A 15341-nucleotide genomic window follows, 5' to 3' on the forward strand; every position below is an offset into this window, starting at 1 on the left:
CAAACCTCCAGTGTCGAGATTCAGGTATTTTACCCTCTTTTGCTCTGTTGTTGACAACAGAGGTGGTATTGAGAGAGAAATTGAAGCTTGTCCTGAGAAAGCCTCATCAGCAATGGAGCACCCCTTCAAGAATGTATTTAGCAAGCTGTAGAGATTGGCAGAGAGTTGAAGCAAATGATTCATCTAGCTTCAGTAGTCAGGAAGATGATCCTTGGGAATGAAATGTGGTTGCTCAAAGTGAAGATTGAAAAGAAATTGGACAACAGTCAGCTGAAGCCTCTTTGATGGAAAAGATAAAATACTATGAATTAAAGTCCAATTAAGAGAGCCATTTAATTAACAGGACTGGCTCTTTCAAACATTGGCCAATGCTCTTTGGCTGAAGATGCATTTGATGGCTTCTGTTCTGTCCTTGTGACAACATAAAAATTGACCAACTAACTAGCACCTAACCAGTATGATTCCAATCTCAGCTGGGTTGAATGGGTTAAGGATGGCGGGTATTGTGACACAAATTTCCTAGAGGCTCCAAGCCCATTTTGAAGATGCCTGAGCATTCAACCTTGCTGGGAAATAGCAAAGAAAACTTCTGATGCCTGCTCAGTTATTTATGGAATGTCTGCAGGTCATGCTGTTTGTTTGTTTCATGATACCTTCAGGTTGCATAATGTTTCCAGAGAAGATACAGATTGGATGTCTGTCTATCAGATGGCTAAAGGAAAATTTTACTGAGGTACTGGAAGCTGAGTCAGCCCCAGAGGAGAAAAAAGAGATTATGATACTACTATTAATGAGAATCTAAAACAGTTTTCAAGAAAATAGTGACATATTTGGGAGCACTTTGGAGATTATATTAATGGTTGACTATGGCCCACTAGGATCAAGACAATCACAGTCCAGAAAAATTGCATAGTTTGGATATTCTATCTTAACAACCATTACATCTTGTTTTCTCTCTCTCACACATTGATGGTGAATGCACGAAGTGAAACAGCCAGATTAGGAGCAAGGTAACTCTTCTGCTAGGTCTCCTTCACCCGACTCCCAGCATGATATGAGATAGATAAACAGTAAGTTTTGGGGAACTGGATGGCTAAGAGGCTTGCTAGTGGGCTAGAGAATAGTTCACATCTAGCATATCACTTCAAATTCTCAGCCACATTCATAGTGACTGATCACTGGGAAAATTTGCTGGCTCTTTGGTGGACCTGAAGACTAAACTCAGCCCTTAGCTTCCCACCAGCTCCAGTTTGACAGGCCACGCTGGCGCAGCTTGTGCAATTCAACATCCCGAACAGTCAGACTAACTTGACATTTACAGAAGGAACCAGGAGTTGTGTTTTAGTCCTTTGTTGGCTTTTCATGTCCCTGCCCAATGATCACTGCTAATCCACCCATGGGAAACAAACCTCAACATTAAAAATGCATATCCAATTGTGGACAACATCCGCTAGTATCTCTAGGAGTTGTAATGCTGAAGGTACGTTTGCTTTTCTTTGGGAAGTGATTTTGAACCCTTGTGGTCATTGTACAAAACACATGAAGTCTGAAAATGCTAAACTAACAGGATGTTTTTGACTAAAAGAAACTCTCAGCAAATTAGACCATGGGAAACTGGGTTGAGTTTACAGCCCTTTCTTCATCTTACAACTGCACAATCAGTACTTTGCATCTTAGTTTACAGCTCTCTTCCCTAGAAGGCTCAAGGTCTTGGGTCTTACAGGCATCTCCAGGAACGGTGTAGCATGTTAGATAACTGCACATCTTCTATTGCCATTTGCCCTTTCATGACTGTTTATTTGTATATAAGCACCAGCCATGTGTCCATCTGGATGTCCAGGAAGATTTTTCTACATTTTCCATTGTTTTCATGCTGTGTAGAAATAGGTGGACCTATAGTCAACTTTTAGATGTAGATTGAATAGAACTCTTCAGATTTGCTACTACATTTCTGTGAGCTAATAGGTTTAATTGGCTTGTTGGTTTTGTGTGCCCAGCCATACAAGTTCTTTTATGGTTTCCTTTTTGGAATGCACCAAAAGGTAATCCTAATATGGTGACTGAGGCTTTAATCTATTAGTAAGTTAAAATTAGAAACATATCTGCCCAAATTTCTGTAGTTGGGGGGCAGACAGAATTGCTGTGACCCTGGGCAAGATGAGGGGAGCTGGCTCTGTGCTCCCTGAAGGTGCAGGGCCTCAGGAGGAAGGGGCAGGGCTGAGGCTAGCCTCTCCCTCCCCATCCAGAATGCATCATCCAAGGCTACAGCTGCAATTTAAAGGACCCGGGGCTGCAGCCATGTTGCTGTCACAGTAGTGGTAGTGAGAGCAGGGGTCCTTATGAACCACTAGGCCCTGGGACAGGTGTCCCTTTGCTCCTGCCCCATCTGCAGGTCTGACCCTGATAGTATCTGAGCTCGTCGCTGTCATGCACCCTCACAACAGCCCTGTATGGTAGGGTAGTGATATTATTCACACTGGACAGATGGGGAACCAAGACAGCAGTTGAAGCTTAGATGCTGAAAGGTATCTAAGAGCCTTTAACTCAGTTTAAAATCCATGGGGGTTAAGTATCTAACATTTTACCTTTGGGATCTGAGTTTCCTACCTTCTCTAATGAACCTGGTTATGCAAAGTACTAGCCAAGAACCCCAACCAATAGATTAGCAGCTTCATGTCTAGCTAAAATGGTTTTTTACTAAAACATTTCCCAAGTTTTACAAAAAGTATTATTTTGTTTTCTCTGATTTTCACCCTACTTTTACATCATTCAAAAGTTTATAAAGTAACTTATTTTATTAAGACAATATAATATAGTGACTGAGACAGATGTATTTTGGTAATTCACGAGTCTGTGTGTATATGCAAAGCTGCCAGTTTAAGTAAGGCTTTCAATTAGTCTGGAAGAGACGCACAATGAGCAAATAAGCACACATGCAAGCTTTCAAGTGAGTGCATACACTGAACATACTGATAAATCTCACACCCACCACACAACCATTTCAAGCTGCCAGCAGATATTGGTTCAAAGATTTGACACAGTAAAATGGAAATAAACTGAACATTTGTATCAGAACACATTTAAGAACTATTAGAAAATTTAAAAAGGAATATTAAAAAATATTTTAAAAGAAAAAGGAGACAAGGAGTGTATGCGCTGTGTTGTGTAGTCCATTTATTAAATGTAAATATTAATAGACTAATAGTTCTAAGTTGACAACAGTAAACTTTATTCAAATGAAAGGTTTTATTTGGGAATTAGAGAGATACTGTTTTCTTAAACTCAGCACTGGCATTATGATTTGCATTCTGCTTTTGTTCTGCAATAAGCCATACTGAAGAGCAGAATTCAGAGAATTAATCTATTGAATACTTTGTTCCCGTCTTTCTTTCTACCAAAATAAACCCCAAAATTATTATTTTTTTGTGCACTCGTTTTCAGCTGGTTTTGTTGTTCTAGTAATAAAAACTGATACATTCCCAGGAAAAAATAAATAAAATAAAAACTGAAAACAAAGAGATCTACCTATAGACCATCCTGCCATTCTAGGTACCTGAGTAAATGGTAGATTACAGGAGGGTCTACAGAAATGGCTAACCCAAAATAGCTCATTATAGCTTGAGATTAGACCTTTCAAAGGGGTCTAAGACAAATTTTCCCTTTTGGAAAATTCTAGTTCTGATCACCAAGTGAAGGAGAAATTTCCCGTGTGGTAAGAGCTAACCAACACCAGCACACCTTCCATCACACAACTTATCACTGTGATAGAGTGTCCACAACTAATGAAAAGGGAATACCAAGGTACTTTTTTCCCCCTCAGTTGTAGGATTATGGGGCTATTTACCAATGTGTTTAAACAAAGGGAGAGCAAGTTGAGTTGAGATGTAGCAAAAAGAATGACTCTAGGAATATGTATTTTAGACACACAGTAGCCAAGAAAATCTAGCCAGTCCTTTAATGGAAGCATATGTGAGGACTTTTAATTATCAAAATGTTCAGCAGTAGATGCTGCAGAATTAGGAGTTATAGAATTTTATGTACATAATTCATTCCAATGAACAGCACTCACAACCTCCTAAATTATATGTGTAAGAAAGCATTGCCAAGTGACATCCATCTTACTTGTGAAGAGATTATGGAAACCCGTCAAAGAGCTTGGCTATACTAAAACTTTATATTCAATCTCTCAATCCCATTTCCTTGCACTTTGCTTTTTTCTACACTAAGGCTATGTCTATATTTACACAGAATTTAGATTTAAGATACACAACTTCAGCTACGTTGAGTCAACATACCTTAATTCAAACTTTGGTGGTGTCTCCACAGTGGGAGGTAGATGGGAGCAAAACCTCCTGTTGCCTTCCTTTACTCCTTATGATTCTGGAGTACTGGTGTCAATGGGGTCACCCTCAGTGTTTGATTTAGCAGGTCTTTACTAGACATGCTAAATCAAACTCTGGAAGATTGATTCTCAGAGTGTTGATCTTCTGGAAAGTGAAGACATAGCCAAAGCCTCATTTGTGTAATCTTCCATTTCATGAAAATCATGTTATACCTTTCACTGTTCCCAGTTTTTTGCTATTATCTCTCTGCTTTTTATGGGCTCCGATTACTAACAGTCCAAGCCTTTGCAGATGTGAACAGTATTACATTATATTCTTTCCTTTGACAAATTCCTGCCTCATGATGGAGCATGTCTCTCACTGCTCAACTGTAGAAGTAGCTGCAGTGCAGTACCCAGTTGGAGATGTGCAGAGCATGGTCACTTGCTAACTCCCAAATCCCTTTTTCATTTGTTTCTGGGTTATGGGAACATAGAATCATAGAACCATAAGGCTGGAAGACACCTCAGAAGGACATCAAGTCCAGCACCCTGCCCAAGGCAGGATCAATCTCAATTAAATCAACCCAGCCAGGGCTTTGTGTTTAAGTCTCGGCTTGACCTCTGGGGATAGAGAGACTCCACTACTTCCCTAGGTAACCCTTTCCAGTGCTTTACCACCCTCCTAGTGAAATAGTTTTTCCTAATATCCAACCTGGACCTCTCCCACCACAACTTGAGACTATTGCTTCTTGTTCTGCCATCCATCACTACTGTGAATAGCCTTTCTCCAGCCTATTTGGAACCTCTCTTAAGAAAGTTGAAGACTGCTATCAAATCCCCCCTCACTCTTCTCTTCCACAGACTAAATAGACCCAACTTCCTCAGCCTCTCTTTGTAGGTCATATGCTTCAGCCCCCTAGTCATTTTGGTCGTCCTCCGCTGGACCGTCTCCAATGCAACCACATCCCTCCTATAATTGGGGGCCCAGAACTGAACACAATACTCCAGATGGGGCCTCACCAGAGCCAGATAAAGAAGAATAATCACACCTTTGGATCTACTGGCAGTGCTCCTCTTAATGCAACCTAATATGCCATTAGCCTTCTTGGCTACAAGGGCACCCTGTTGACTCATATCTAGCTTCTCATCCACTGTAATCCCCAGGTCCTTTTCTGCAGAACTGCTACCTAGTCAGTTGGTCCCCAGCCTGTAACAATGCTTGGGATTCTTTCGTCCCAAGTGCAGGACTCTACACTTGTCCTTGTTGAACCTCATCAGATTTCTTGTGGCTCAATCCTCCAATTTGTCTAAGTCACTCTGGATTTATCCCTGCCCTCCAGCATATCTATCTCTCCCCCTAGCTGAGTGTCATCTGCAAACTTGCTGAGGGTGCTATCCATCCCCTCATCATTAATAAAGATGTTGAACAAAACCAGTTCCAGAACTGACCCTTGGGGCATTCCACTAGAAACAGACTGTCATCAAGCCGTTGATCACTAGCCGCTGGGCTCGACCTTCCAGCCAGCTTTCTAGCCATCTTACTGTCCATTTATCCAATCCACATTCCCTTAACTTGCTGGCAAGAATATTGTGGGAGACCATATCAAAAGACTTCTTAAAGTCTAAGTATATTACATCCACTGACAGCAGCAGGATGTTTCAAGAAAGGAAAATGAGAACCTCTTTCAGAAGCATCACTGGATCATTCAGGCAGCACCTTTCCAGTTTTCTTGGGCTTAGAGGACAGATGCTTGTGTGGTTAAAGGAACTGGACTTGGACTGCTATTCATTATAATACTATTGATTTCCTCATACTACTCTCTTATCTGTTCATACTTTAAGCCACTGGTGGGCAACCTGTGGCCTATTAGAATTCTGCATGCAGCCTGGGAGACATTTTATTTACTGTTGCCCACGTGCAGGCTTGCCAAATTCTGTTAGTTTCCTTCTATATAGTTTTTTTTTCCTTACTGTTATTGCTACAGTGACATGCACCTAAAGCAAAGGCATATGAAGTGAGGTGCACACGGATTGAACACAGCATGGACTGTGAGAGCCCTGTTCTCCCTCTGTATCCAGTCACAGTGCTGCTACAGTCCAATCAGTGCCCCCTTGCAAATTCTAAGCAGGCAAGAGCAATAAGCAAAGCTACTCTCTCACAGGAGACCATCTAGTTACAACAGTTTTGCAGATCACTGAAATAAAAGAAGGCCACATGAGTGGCCCCTCACTAGCCTAGGTTACCCATAACTTCTGTAAGCTCTTTGGTGCAGGGACAGTCTCTTACCATGTAAAGGTGATAGTGGGCCGTGTGTTACAACAGTATTACAAGTAGCAGGGATTGGGGAGTCTGTGTGATTTTATACAAATCATTTAACTTCTGTCCTGCATTTTGCTAGTCAATAAATCAGGGTCCTATCACAGATAATACGGGATATAATGAATCTTTGTAAAGGGCCTTCCCTGTTGTGGCATGAAGACTGACAGCTTCCAGCATGTCAGGGAACAGCATGCATGAAACACTAGAGGATAAAATAAGTTAAACAAAGATTACAGGGCAAGTGCAACTAATGAGCCAACTTTTGTCTTCAGCTGTGGCCCTAGCTCTAACCCAGGGTTTCTCAACTTTTTTTAAAAAAATAAAGTACCCCTTTAAAAACAAAACAAAAAAACAGTACCTACAGTTTTCAGAATTTTTTTTTTTCTACCAACACATTTGTTTAAACAACTTGATGAAATTTTTGGGTGTAAAAAGTACAAAATAAAATGCTGTAAAACTTAAAAATGCAGTTCTCAACATTCCAGTTGTGTTGCCATACCTTCCAGGCTTCTCTTAAGTATCCCAAGGGCCCTCATACTGCCGATTGAGACACACTGCTCTGACCCACCCCAATGCAAAGACTGTACTTAGTGCCACAATGGATCCAATCAGCAGTGGAGGACTCATAACAGTGAATTATATGAGGGGTGGTGTAAGAGGGGGGGCCCCCCCCAATATAAACAGCAGGCATGAAGTTAGAACTCCTGGCTGATTTGTTTACTTCAGCAATGACAGGGCTATTCAGTATCATCATTCCCATTTTTCTAGGAGACTTTCTATGGGAGCTGTTTTATCCCTCAAGAGGAGGGATGGAAAGGGTTGGGAATTTAGAAACAGGTCTCCCTCTCTATAGGACTTGAGTTGGTAGATGTCAACCACCACTAAAGGTCGGGGGGCGGGGAGAGAGAAGAGGGACAGCAACACTCACTACCTCTGTCACTCTCTATGTATTTATAGTGTGGTCAACTTACGGGAATATTACTTCTTCCAGGAAAGAAGATGTAGACCATTGTTAAGATTTCCCACAAGGCACCTAAATATTAAACTAGATCAGGACATCCATCTAAGACACTTTAGCAGGAGGCTGCCGGAAAAACCAATATAAGTGCTACAGATAAGTAACCTAACAAACACCTGGTGGTAATTACAGGACAGAGGCTTATATGCAGGCTCCAGCCCAAAGTAACAGATGTTGGGATAAGATTGCAAAACTGGAGGCCAAAGGGACACAACAGCAAAAAGGAATCTGGAGGGAGTACTAGGATTGTGTTTCTGGGGAGAGTAGACGGAGGAGAGAGATATACACAGGCCTTGCACAAGTATCTGAAGCAGTTTCCATGGATGGGTAAAATTTGGGGATGTTACACATGCTTCTTGATTGCTTTGCTTTCAAGAGACATTCCAGTTACCAGATACTACCATCATTCATCCCAGCAGGAAACAAACCACAGACCAGTTGATGGTACTCAGGGACTGCAACGTGGGCCCCATCTGGGAGTGGAAGAACCACACCTCTAGAGAGGTGATGGCCCAAGACAGGCTGGGGTGGGCAGCATGAACCACTATTAAAGGCCAGAAGGGGGCAGTTAGGCCAGTAACTGAAACAAACACACACCTAGGCTATGTCTACACTTGCAGCTTCTTGCGCAAGAATTTGCAGAGCATCCACATTGTCCACCTGCTCTTGTCCACCTGCTCTTGCACGAGGAAATTTATAGTACAGCATGGTAAGACAGGGCTCCTTGCACAAGAGTTACACTTTTAAAATCAGGTGTAAGCCCTCTTGTGCAGGAGCTTTTGCGCACGGCCATCAGAGCTTTCTTGCACAAGAACCCTTGCGGAAGATGTTCTTGTGCAAGAAGCAGCCAGTGGAGACATAGCCCTAAGGTATAACATGGCCTCTGGCTACAAAAGACTGAAAAAGGCAATTGAAATAAACCTGGACTCTGCTTCCAGGTTAAATTAGTGACAAAAAGAGACAGATAAGAGGAATCCCCTCCCTTCAGCTTCATTTAGTTCCTTCAGGCCACATTAAAAGATTTTTCTGGAACATTAGCTCGATACCACTCCACAGTTACATCTTGAACAAATGCAGAGAGACCATTCACCCGAGTTCCAGCACTTTTATTTTTCTCTTCAGAACATAAAAATCTTTTGTTTCAGATATTACAGGACAGAATCAGTCTTAGTAAGAACTACATCAAAGGCTGTATCTCACAACTATTAAAATGCAAAGATGAGGGATTCTAATTTATTCATTTACAAAGGCTCATCTCATTCTGTGCAAACACTTGGCAAACTACCTTAAAATGACTGAGTGCCTCTGAAAGGTGCTATTCCTTGTTAGCTATAGAAATAGAATAGAGTGAGCAGTAACATGCAAGCTTCCCATCTCCCTATTAGCTGCCAGCATGCTTGTAGATAGCTGGAACATGGTTAGGACAAAGAATAGTTTAGCCCCTACTTCTATTACAAGAATGTTAATTCAATTGCTGGCCTTGCAACTTAGACTTGGAGAGAGGTGATTGTCAGATACAGATATCTAGCCAGTGATATCAACTAGTTTCATAAAGGCTCCTGCACAAGTCTTAGATACAAGCTAGAATTAAGTTGATTTTCTTATCTTTTACTTTACTAATGCCATTTCCTTAGACAGTTTTACTGCCAACACCATTCTGTTTCATAGTTCTTTTGCTCAGGTTTCCCCAACCAACTCCTCCTTCCTTGATTAGAGATTTTCCCCCTCAATAGTGTGATCAGCTACAAAAGAAAAAACAAAAACACTGCACACTTAAAATTAAGTCATTTTCTAAAAAAGAATGCGAGGATACAGTGTTCTACACACAGCAAGCTTTCAGCAATAGGTAAGAGGATCCTAGCTGGTGTAAAAATATATTTTAAATAAAATAGATTTTCTATAGGAGAGTAAGCTACATTGTAGGTCTCTAATCCTTTAGGACTATTTTACAGCAGCCAGAGGTGCGAGTGTACAGTTTATATCCCACAGAAAGGTTCATTTACATCATGCTTCAGAAGACAGGGTCAAGTCTATAGAGCAAAGAACTGGATGCATCTGGTACATCAACAAAGAGTCACTTATTTTACATGTAAGAAAAATGTAACCTTCTTCCTAAAATTAAGCCTGACAATTAGTAAAGGCATGAAGCAGATTTAATGGAATTCTAACCTTACTCCTATGGACATGGCTACTATAACTCACTCATTTCTGAGCTGACCAAAAGAACAATTTAGCTTCATAAAAACCTAATGTTAGTTTCATTTTTTGGTTCTGCTTAGCAACTGGATAAGTCCCAGCTTCAGTTGCATTGGTTTTGGCCTAAACTGGTGAAAGAGCTGTAGCTGAATGCTGAACAGGAGCTTATCCAATGGCGAGGACAGCGTCACAAGATCCCCCTTACACAATCCAAGAAGGAGTAAGTCAGCATTTTTAAATGCTCCCGACAAGTCATCGGACATATTCAGGTCTTCATTTAAGGGAGACATTGTGAAGTATCAAGTTTAGTGTGTTCTAGAACAAAAAAAGCCAGATTTGAACCACCGCTTCCCTAAGGTTGCTTGCATATAGATGGCTGTAGGGCAAACTGGTTTCAATCCTTACTCACCAAAAACAAGAGGGATGTTAAAGGAAACTAAGCTATCCTAGGAAACGCGGGCAGGAGGTGCACCCAGTGTGGAGAGCTTATACTACATCATGACACCTCTCTGTACAGACTGCCTGTGGAGTGTTAGCAGCTCCTGAAGTGTACAGCAGCCTTAAGTGGTAGCAAGCTGGCAACTAGCCTGAAAGCTGCGAGTATTTGGGCCATCTATGAGAAGTGACAGTTTTCAGAGAGGGGGATGTGAACATGTGGCTTTCACACAACACACATCATTCTGCCTCACTCTGGGGACTCAGGTTCCTAGTGCCTGCACGACTGAAATATGCAGAGGGCAAATGTATAATGCATCTTATTCTGCGAGCAGAATAGGGTGACAGTGTTAATTTGAAACAGATACTAGTCTGTGCTATATTGTTGCTACTTAATTAGGAGGAATGCTTATAAATAATTATGGAGACAAGGGGGTGTGAGAAATTTTATTGGACCCACTTCTGTTGGCAAGACAGGCTTTCAAGTTTACCAATGCCTGAGGAAGAGCTCTGTGTAAGCTCAAAAGCTTGTCTGTCAGCAATAGAAGCTGGTCCAATAAAAGGTATTTACTGCCCCCATCTTGTGGCTCTAGTCACCTGGGGCCAACACGTCCATAACACTGCACATAAATAACTATGTTCAATTATTTCTATAGCATACTACTGTCACATTTCCTTGTACTTTTAAGCAGTTAGCACTGCACAAGACCACCTTCAAAGAGGACCGCATGTTAACTGTTTAACGTGTACTCCCTTATAGCAGTGGGCACCACATTAATTCTCACTACCATTTACATGGTTTATTATTTTTAAATACTTCAGTCTGTTTCATTGTCCATTCTAACTTCTCTATTACTACCCTAATTCTGCACTGGCAAAATGCTGCAGTATTTAAGTTGTACACAGTAAGTGGGATGGGGATGTTTACCTCTGAATCAAACTTGCCATTTAAATAAAAACTCTTTAAGAACATTTAACATCTTGGTTAGTAGGAAGAGGCTTAAAAAAAAAACCTTAAAAACTTTGGGTCACGACCCTTTAAGGATAAGATTCATTTTGTGTTTCAGATGTGTCTAAAACTGAACATAATCTAAGGAGAAAATAATGTGTAAAGTGGAATTTAGAGAAGGTAGGAAGGCAAAATGGTGTTTAAAGTCTGCCTATGATTAGCTATCTAATGCCGTGAAATGCTTTTAAAATACTGTAATTTCCCCATAACTGGCAGCTAGCTTTATGAATAGCTCAGAAAACAACTTCTAGCTGAGCCTCACAGGACTTGATATTTAGTGTTGAATCTAACATTCAGCTTGAGTCCCAAAACATGTGCTCGGTCACTCAGAAGTGGCATCAGTTGCAGTGAGGATGATCCACTTGTCTCAGCCTTCACTTGCCCCTTTTGCTCCGGCCTCTCCGAGGCGGCTTTCCTGTGCTGCCCGCTGGGGAACTTGCAGAAGATGCCACTGCAATGTTGATCTGTCCTCCCTGAATTTCCTGCCTGGTCTCAGCTGGGAGGTGGTTGATTTTCTGTTGTGTTTCTAAGTAGAACATGACATCCCGCAGCTGCTCCTGTATTTCTGTGATCTGCAGGTCCTTCTGCTCACAAGTTTCCTTGAGCACCTTCTCTTCCTCCTTTAGTTTGTTCTGCAGCAAGACCTGGTTGGCTCGCAAACATTTGTTCATTTCCTGCTCCTCCTCAAGTTCATTGGAGAGCTTGGCCACCTTGTTATTCAGCTGCATGCACCTTCCACACAAGAGAAGTGATTAGGACAAAGCAAATCAGACCATGCTAAAAAAAGGGAATAATGCTCACATAGTTACTTTACTTTCTACCAGTTCTGGAAGCATGCGAGCTGTCCTGAATTCACAGACCTTTCCTTGTACCACCACCACCCAGCACCTATCAATGCACACTGGCAGCAGGCTTGGGTCTTGGCAGCAAGCATGGCCAAGAGGTGGTGTTGCTTAAGCCAGGTCTACACTAGTGGGGGGAGGTTAAATTTAAGATATGCAACTCAAACTACACTAATTACAGCAGGAGGCAGATGGGAACACTTCTGTTGGCTTCCCTTACTCCTCAGAGAAGCAGGAGTATCAGCATCAAGGGGGCATCCTCTGAGTTTGATTTAATGGGTCTTCACTAGACCCACTAAATTGAATGCCAGAAGATCGATTGCAGCAGTATTAATCTTTCACTTAGTGAAGACATGGCCTAAGAGAAGAAGTGAAGTTCTGATGAGCAGCCACAATGGACTAATTATCAGAGGAATTAAGCTATTAGTGGTATTATATGAAAGTTTACAGAATCTCAGAAGTGTAGAGCTGGAAGAGGCCCAAGAAGGCAAGTCAAATCCTCTGTGCTGAAACAGGACCAAGTAAACCTAGCCCATTCCTGACAAGTGATCTCAAACACCTCAAAACCTGTTCCAGAGCTTCATTAGCTTTAGCATTAGAAAGTTGGATAGTTGGAAGCAAAGTCTCCCTTACCACAAATAAAGTCCATTATTTCTTGTCCTTGTCCAGTGGGCACAAAACAATTCATCAACTGCCTCTTTGACAGCCCTTAGAGTTGAAGGCACAGAAATCAGATCCCTGCTAAGACTTCTCATAACTAAAGGTGCCCAGTTTATTTACTCACAGATCAGGTTTTCTACATCTCTCATTTTTCTTGCCCTCTTCTGGACATTTGCCAATTTATCTATAACTTTCCTGAAGTGCAGTGCCCAAACTTGGGCACAGTATCAGCTGAGGGACCCTCACCAGTATTAAGGAGATCAGGACAATTACTGTTTATATTTTACATATGGTACTTTTGTTAATAAACTCTAGAATGATATTAGCCCTCTTCTCAGTTGCATCACATTCCTCTACAATCCCCACATCCCTCTTCACCACTACCGAGCCAGTTATTCCCCATTTTGTAGCAGTAGATTTGATTCTTTCTTCCTACGTGAAGTATTTTGCGTTGGTTTCATTGAATTGCATCTTGTTGGTTTCAGATCAGTTCCCCAATGTATCATTTTGAATTTTAATTGTCTTCTGAAGTGTTTGCAGCTGCCCCCTCCCTGGCTTGATATCATCAGTAAATGTTATAAGCATACTCTCCATGCCATTATCTAAGTCATTAACCTGAATATTGACCAGTAATGCAGCAGACAGCTTAATTTTTCCAGATTTCTTTTCCTTTATTTCTATATGGCAGGAAAATACTCTTGGGTTAAAACTGAGATCTAGGCATTAACTAGATGTTAGATACAACTGATATCCTGGCAGCAAGCTGTAGTGCAGAATAGAAGCTTCACGGGTTAACAATCTTGTCACATAGGTTTTCCCATCCAGCCTATAGTTTACTGGCAATGGGATCACCCATTTGTCTATAGAAACACATTATGGTACAGTGGCTGGAGCAGGACTCCAGCTTTGATACTGACTTCCAGGATTATTATGGGATAATCACAACCTTTGTGCCACAATTTAAATCAAGTGTGTATGACAAGGGTAATGCTTGTCTAACTTCCATGGATGACTGGCGCTGTGCAAGAGTGCCAGGGATCGCTACTGAGGAAGACACTGCTAGACATTAACTTAGGTGCTTCACAGTTTGTTTGAATAATGCATTGTTCAAGTGGAATGACTCCTTGCAACTGACTTCCTTCCTTCACAGGTTGTATTCCTGCTGTCTGCACAGCTGTCTGGCTTCCACTTAGGAGTGGGCTTGGAAGAAGAAAGGTTTAATGAACACTAAGCAGGCAAACTATGTGGAAAGAGCAGAAGCTTGAAAGCTGCTTTCAATGCTACAGCCACTTCAGCTATTTAAGACACCCACAGAGATGGGACATAGGATTTTTAAAGTTAGGGTCCTTACCATACCAGTTGAGGATATTGAATATTCATATTCAAGAAGTACTGAAAGCCTGATGAAAAGGGTTTTATAGGTCAGCTACAATTTGAGTCTTAAAGTTGCATGTATAAAAGAGTTAGGATACTTGTTAAAAATTACTTTTGTTTAGAGACAAACATACTTTCTTTCCAAGGATTGTTTCTCTTTAAGTAAGTTGTTCAGCTTGTGCTCCAAACTATCACATTTCTCAATGGTTTCTTTAAATTTAGTCTTCATGTTGTTAATCTGTAAAAACAAACAAGACATTTCAAACAGATCAAAGTCCTGTGCACTTTCATTATGAGAGTCACATTTTCTAGGGCATTTACTAAACTTTGACCAATTACTGAAATTGGGTGAGCAAAGAGTTCTAAAGCTTTAAACTAGCAGAAAAAAGCCTCATCCTCCTTTAAAAAAAAGAAAAAAAAAGAAAAAAAAAATCCCCCTATGTCAGTGATGGGCAACCTAGGCTAGTGAGTTGGCCACATGAATGGCCCTCCCATCTCAACAGGCCACCAGACCGTCATAAGCAAGATGTTCTCCCAGGATAGGGTAGTTTTGCTAACTGTGTTTGTGTACCTAAAATTTGTGGGGTGGCTGATTGAACAGCAGAAGCACTTTGGGTGGCTGATTGAACAGCAGAAGCACTTTGATTGGATGTAGAGGGAGTACATGGTTCTCTCAATGTTGTGTGCAATCAGCACGTACCTCACTTCATGTACTCTTGCATTAAAAGCATGTCACTAATACTGGTAGGAAAAAAAACTTACACAAATGAAAGCAAGCAGACTACCATCATACAAAATTGCCAATACTAAACAAAATGTCTTGTGGGCCACACATGGACAGCCTGAGGGCTGCATGCCCAACACTGCAGTAAATGCTGCTTGCCAGAAAAAAAATATAAGAATGAACAAAAACACTGACAAGAAGCTATGGCATTTGCTTTTAGAAAACCATGACTAAGCTTGTAGATAGCGTGGGGACACCACCAGTGGACACTAAATAAGCCTGTATCAAATCCCTAACTTGCTGGCTTCCCTTTTTGCTTTAAGTTTAGATTTAGAAAGCAAGTTAGCTTAGCGATTCACACTCAGCTGTTGATTTTGGCAGCTATTAGATTTTAAATAGATATAAAATTAAGATTTAAACCTACATCTTTAACTACAGT

General features: G+C 41.2%; 1 protein-coding gene and 1 long non-coding RNA gene across 2 annotated transcripts in view; one reads left to right on the forward strand and one right to left on the reverse strand.

The window, feature by feature from the left end:
• The window catches only part of LOC142818521 (uncharacterized), a 22542-nt gene continuing 7201 nt past the window's right edge, over positions 1-15341 (forward strand). The window contains exon 1 of the long non-coding RNA XR_012896025.1: positions 1-1480. This is a non-coding gene — a long non-coding RNA (uncharacterized LOC142818521). The remainder of the gene's footprint in view (positions 1481-15341) is intronic.
• The window catches only part of BRAP (BRCA1 associated protein), a 24293-nt gene continuing 17704 nt past the window's right edge, over positions 8753-15341 (reverse strand). The window contains exons 11-12 of the mRNA XM_075898735.1: positions 14313-14416; positions 8753-12034 (exon numbers count right to left, since the gene is read on the reverse strand). Coding sequence (XP_075754850.1) covers positions 11677-12034; positions 14313-14416 — 462 coding nt within the window. The 3' untranslated portion in view covers positions 8753-11676. The remainder of the gene's footprint in view (positions 12035-14312; positions 14417-15341) is intronic.

The sequence above is a fragment of the Pelodiscus sinensis genome, chromosome 15 (genome assembly GCF_049634645.1).
Source record: "Pelodiscus sinensis isolate JC-2024 chromosome 15, ASM4963464v1, whole genome shotgun sequence".
In the NCBI taxonomy this organism is placed as follows: domain Eukaryota; kingdom Metazoa; phylum Chordata; order Testudines; family Trionychidae; genus Pelodiscus; species Pelodiscus sinensis.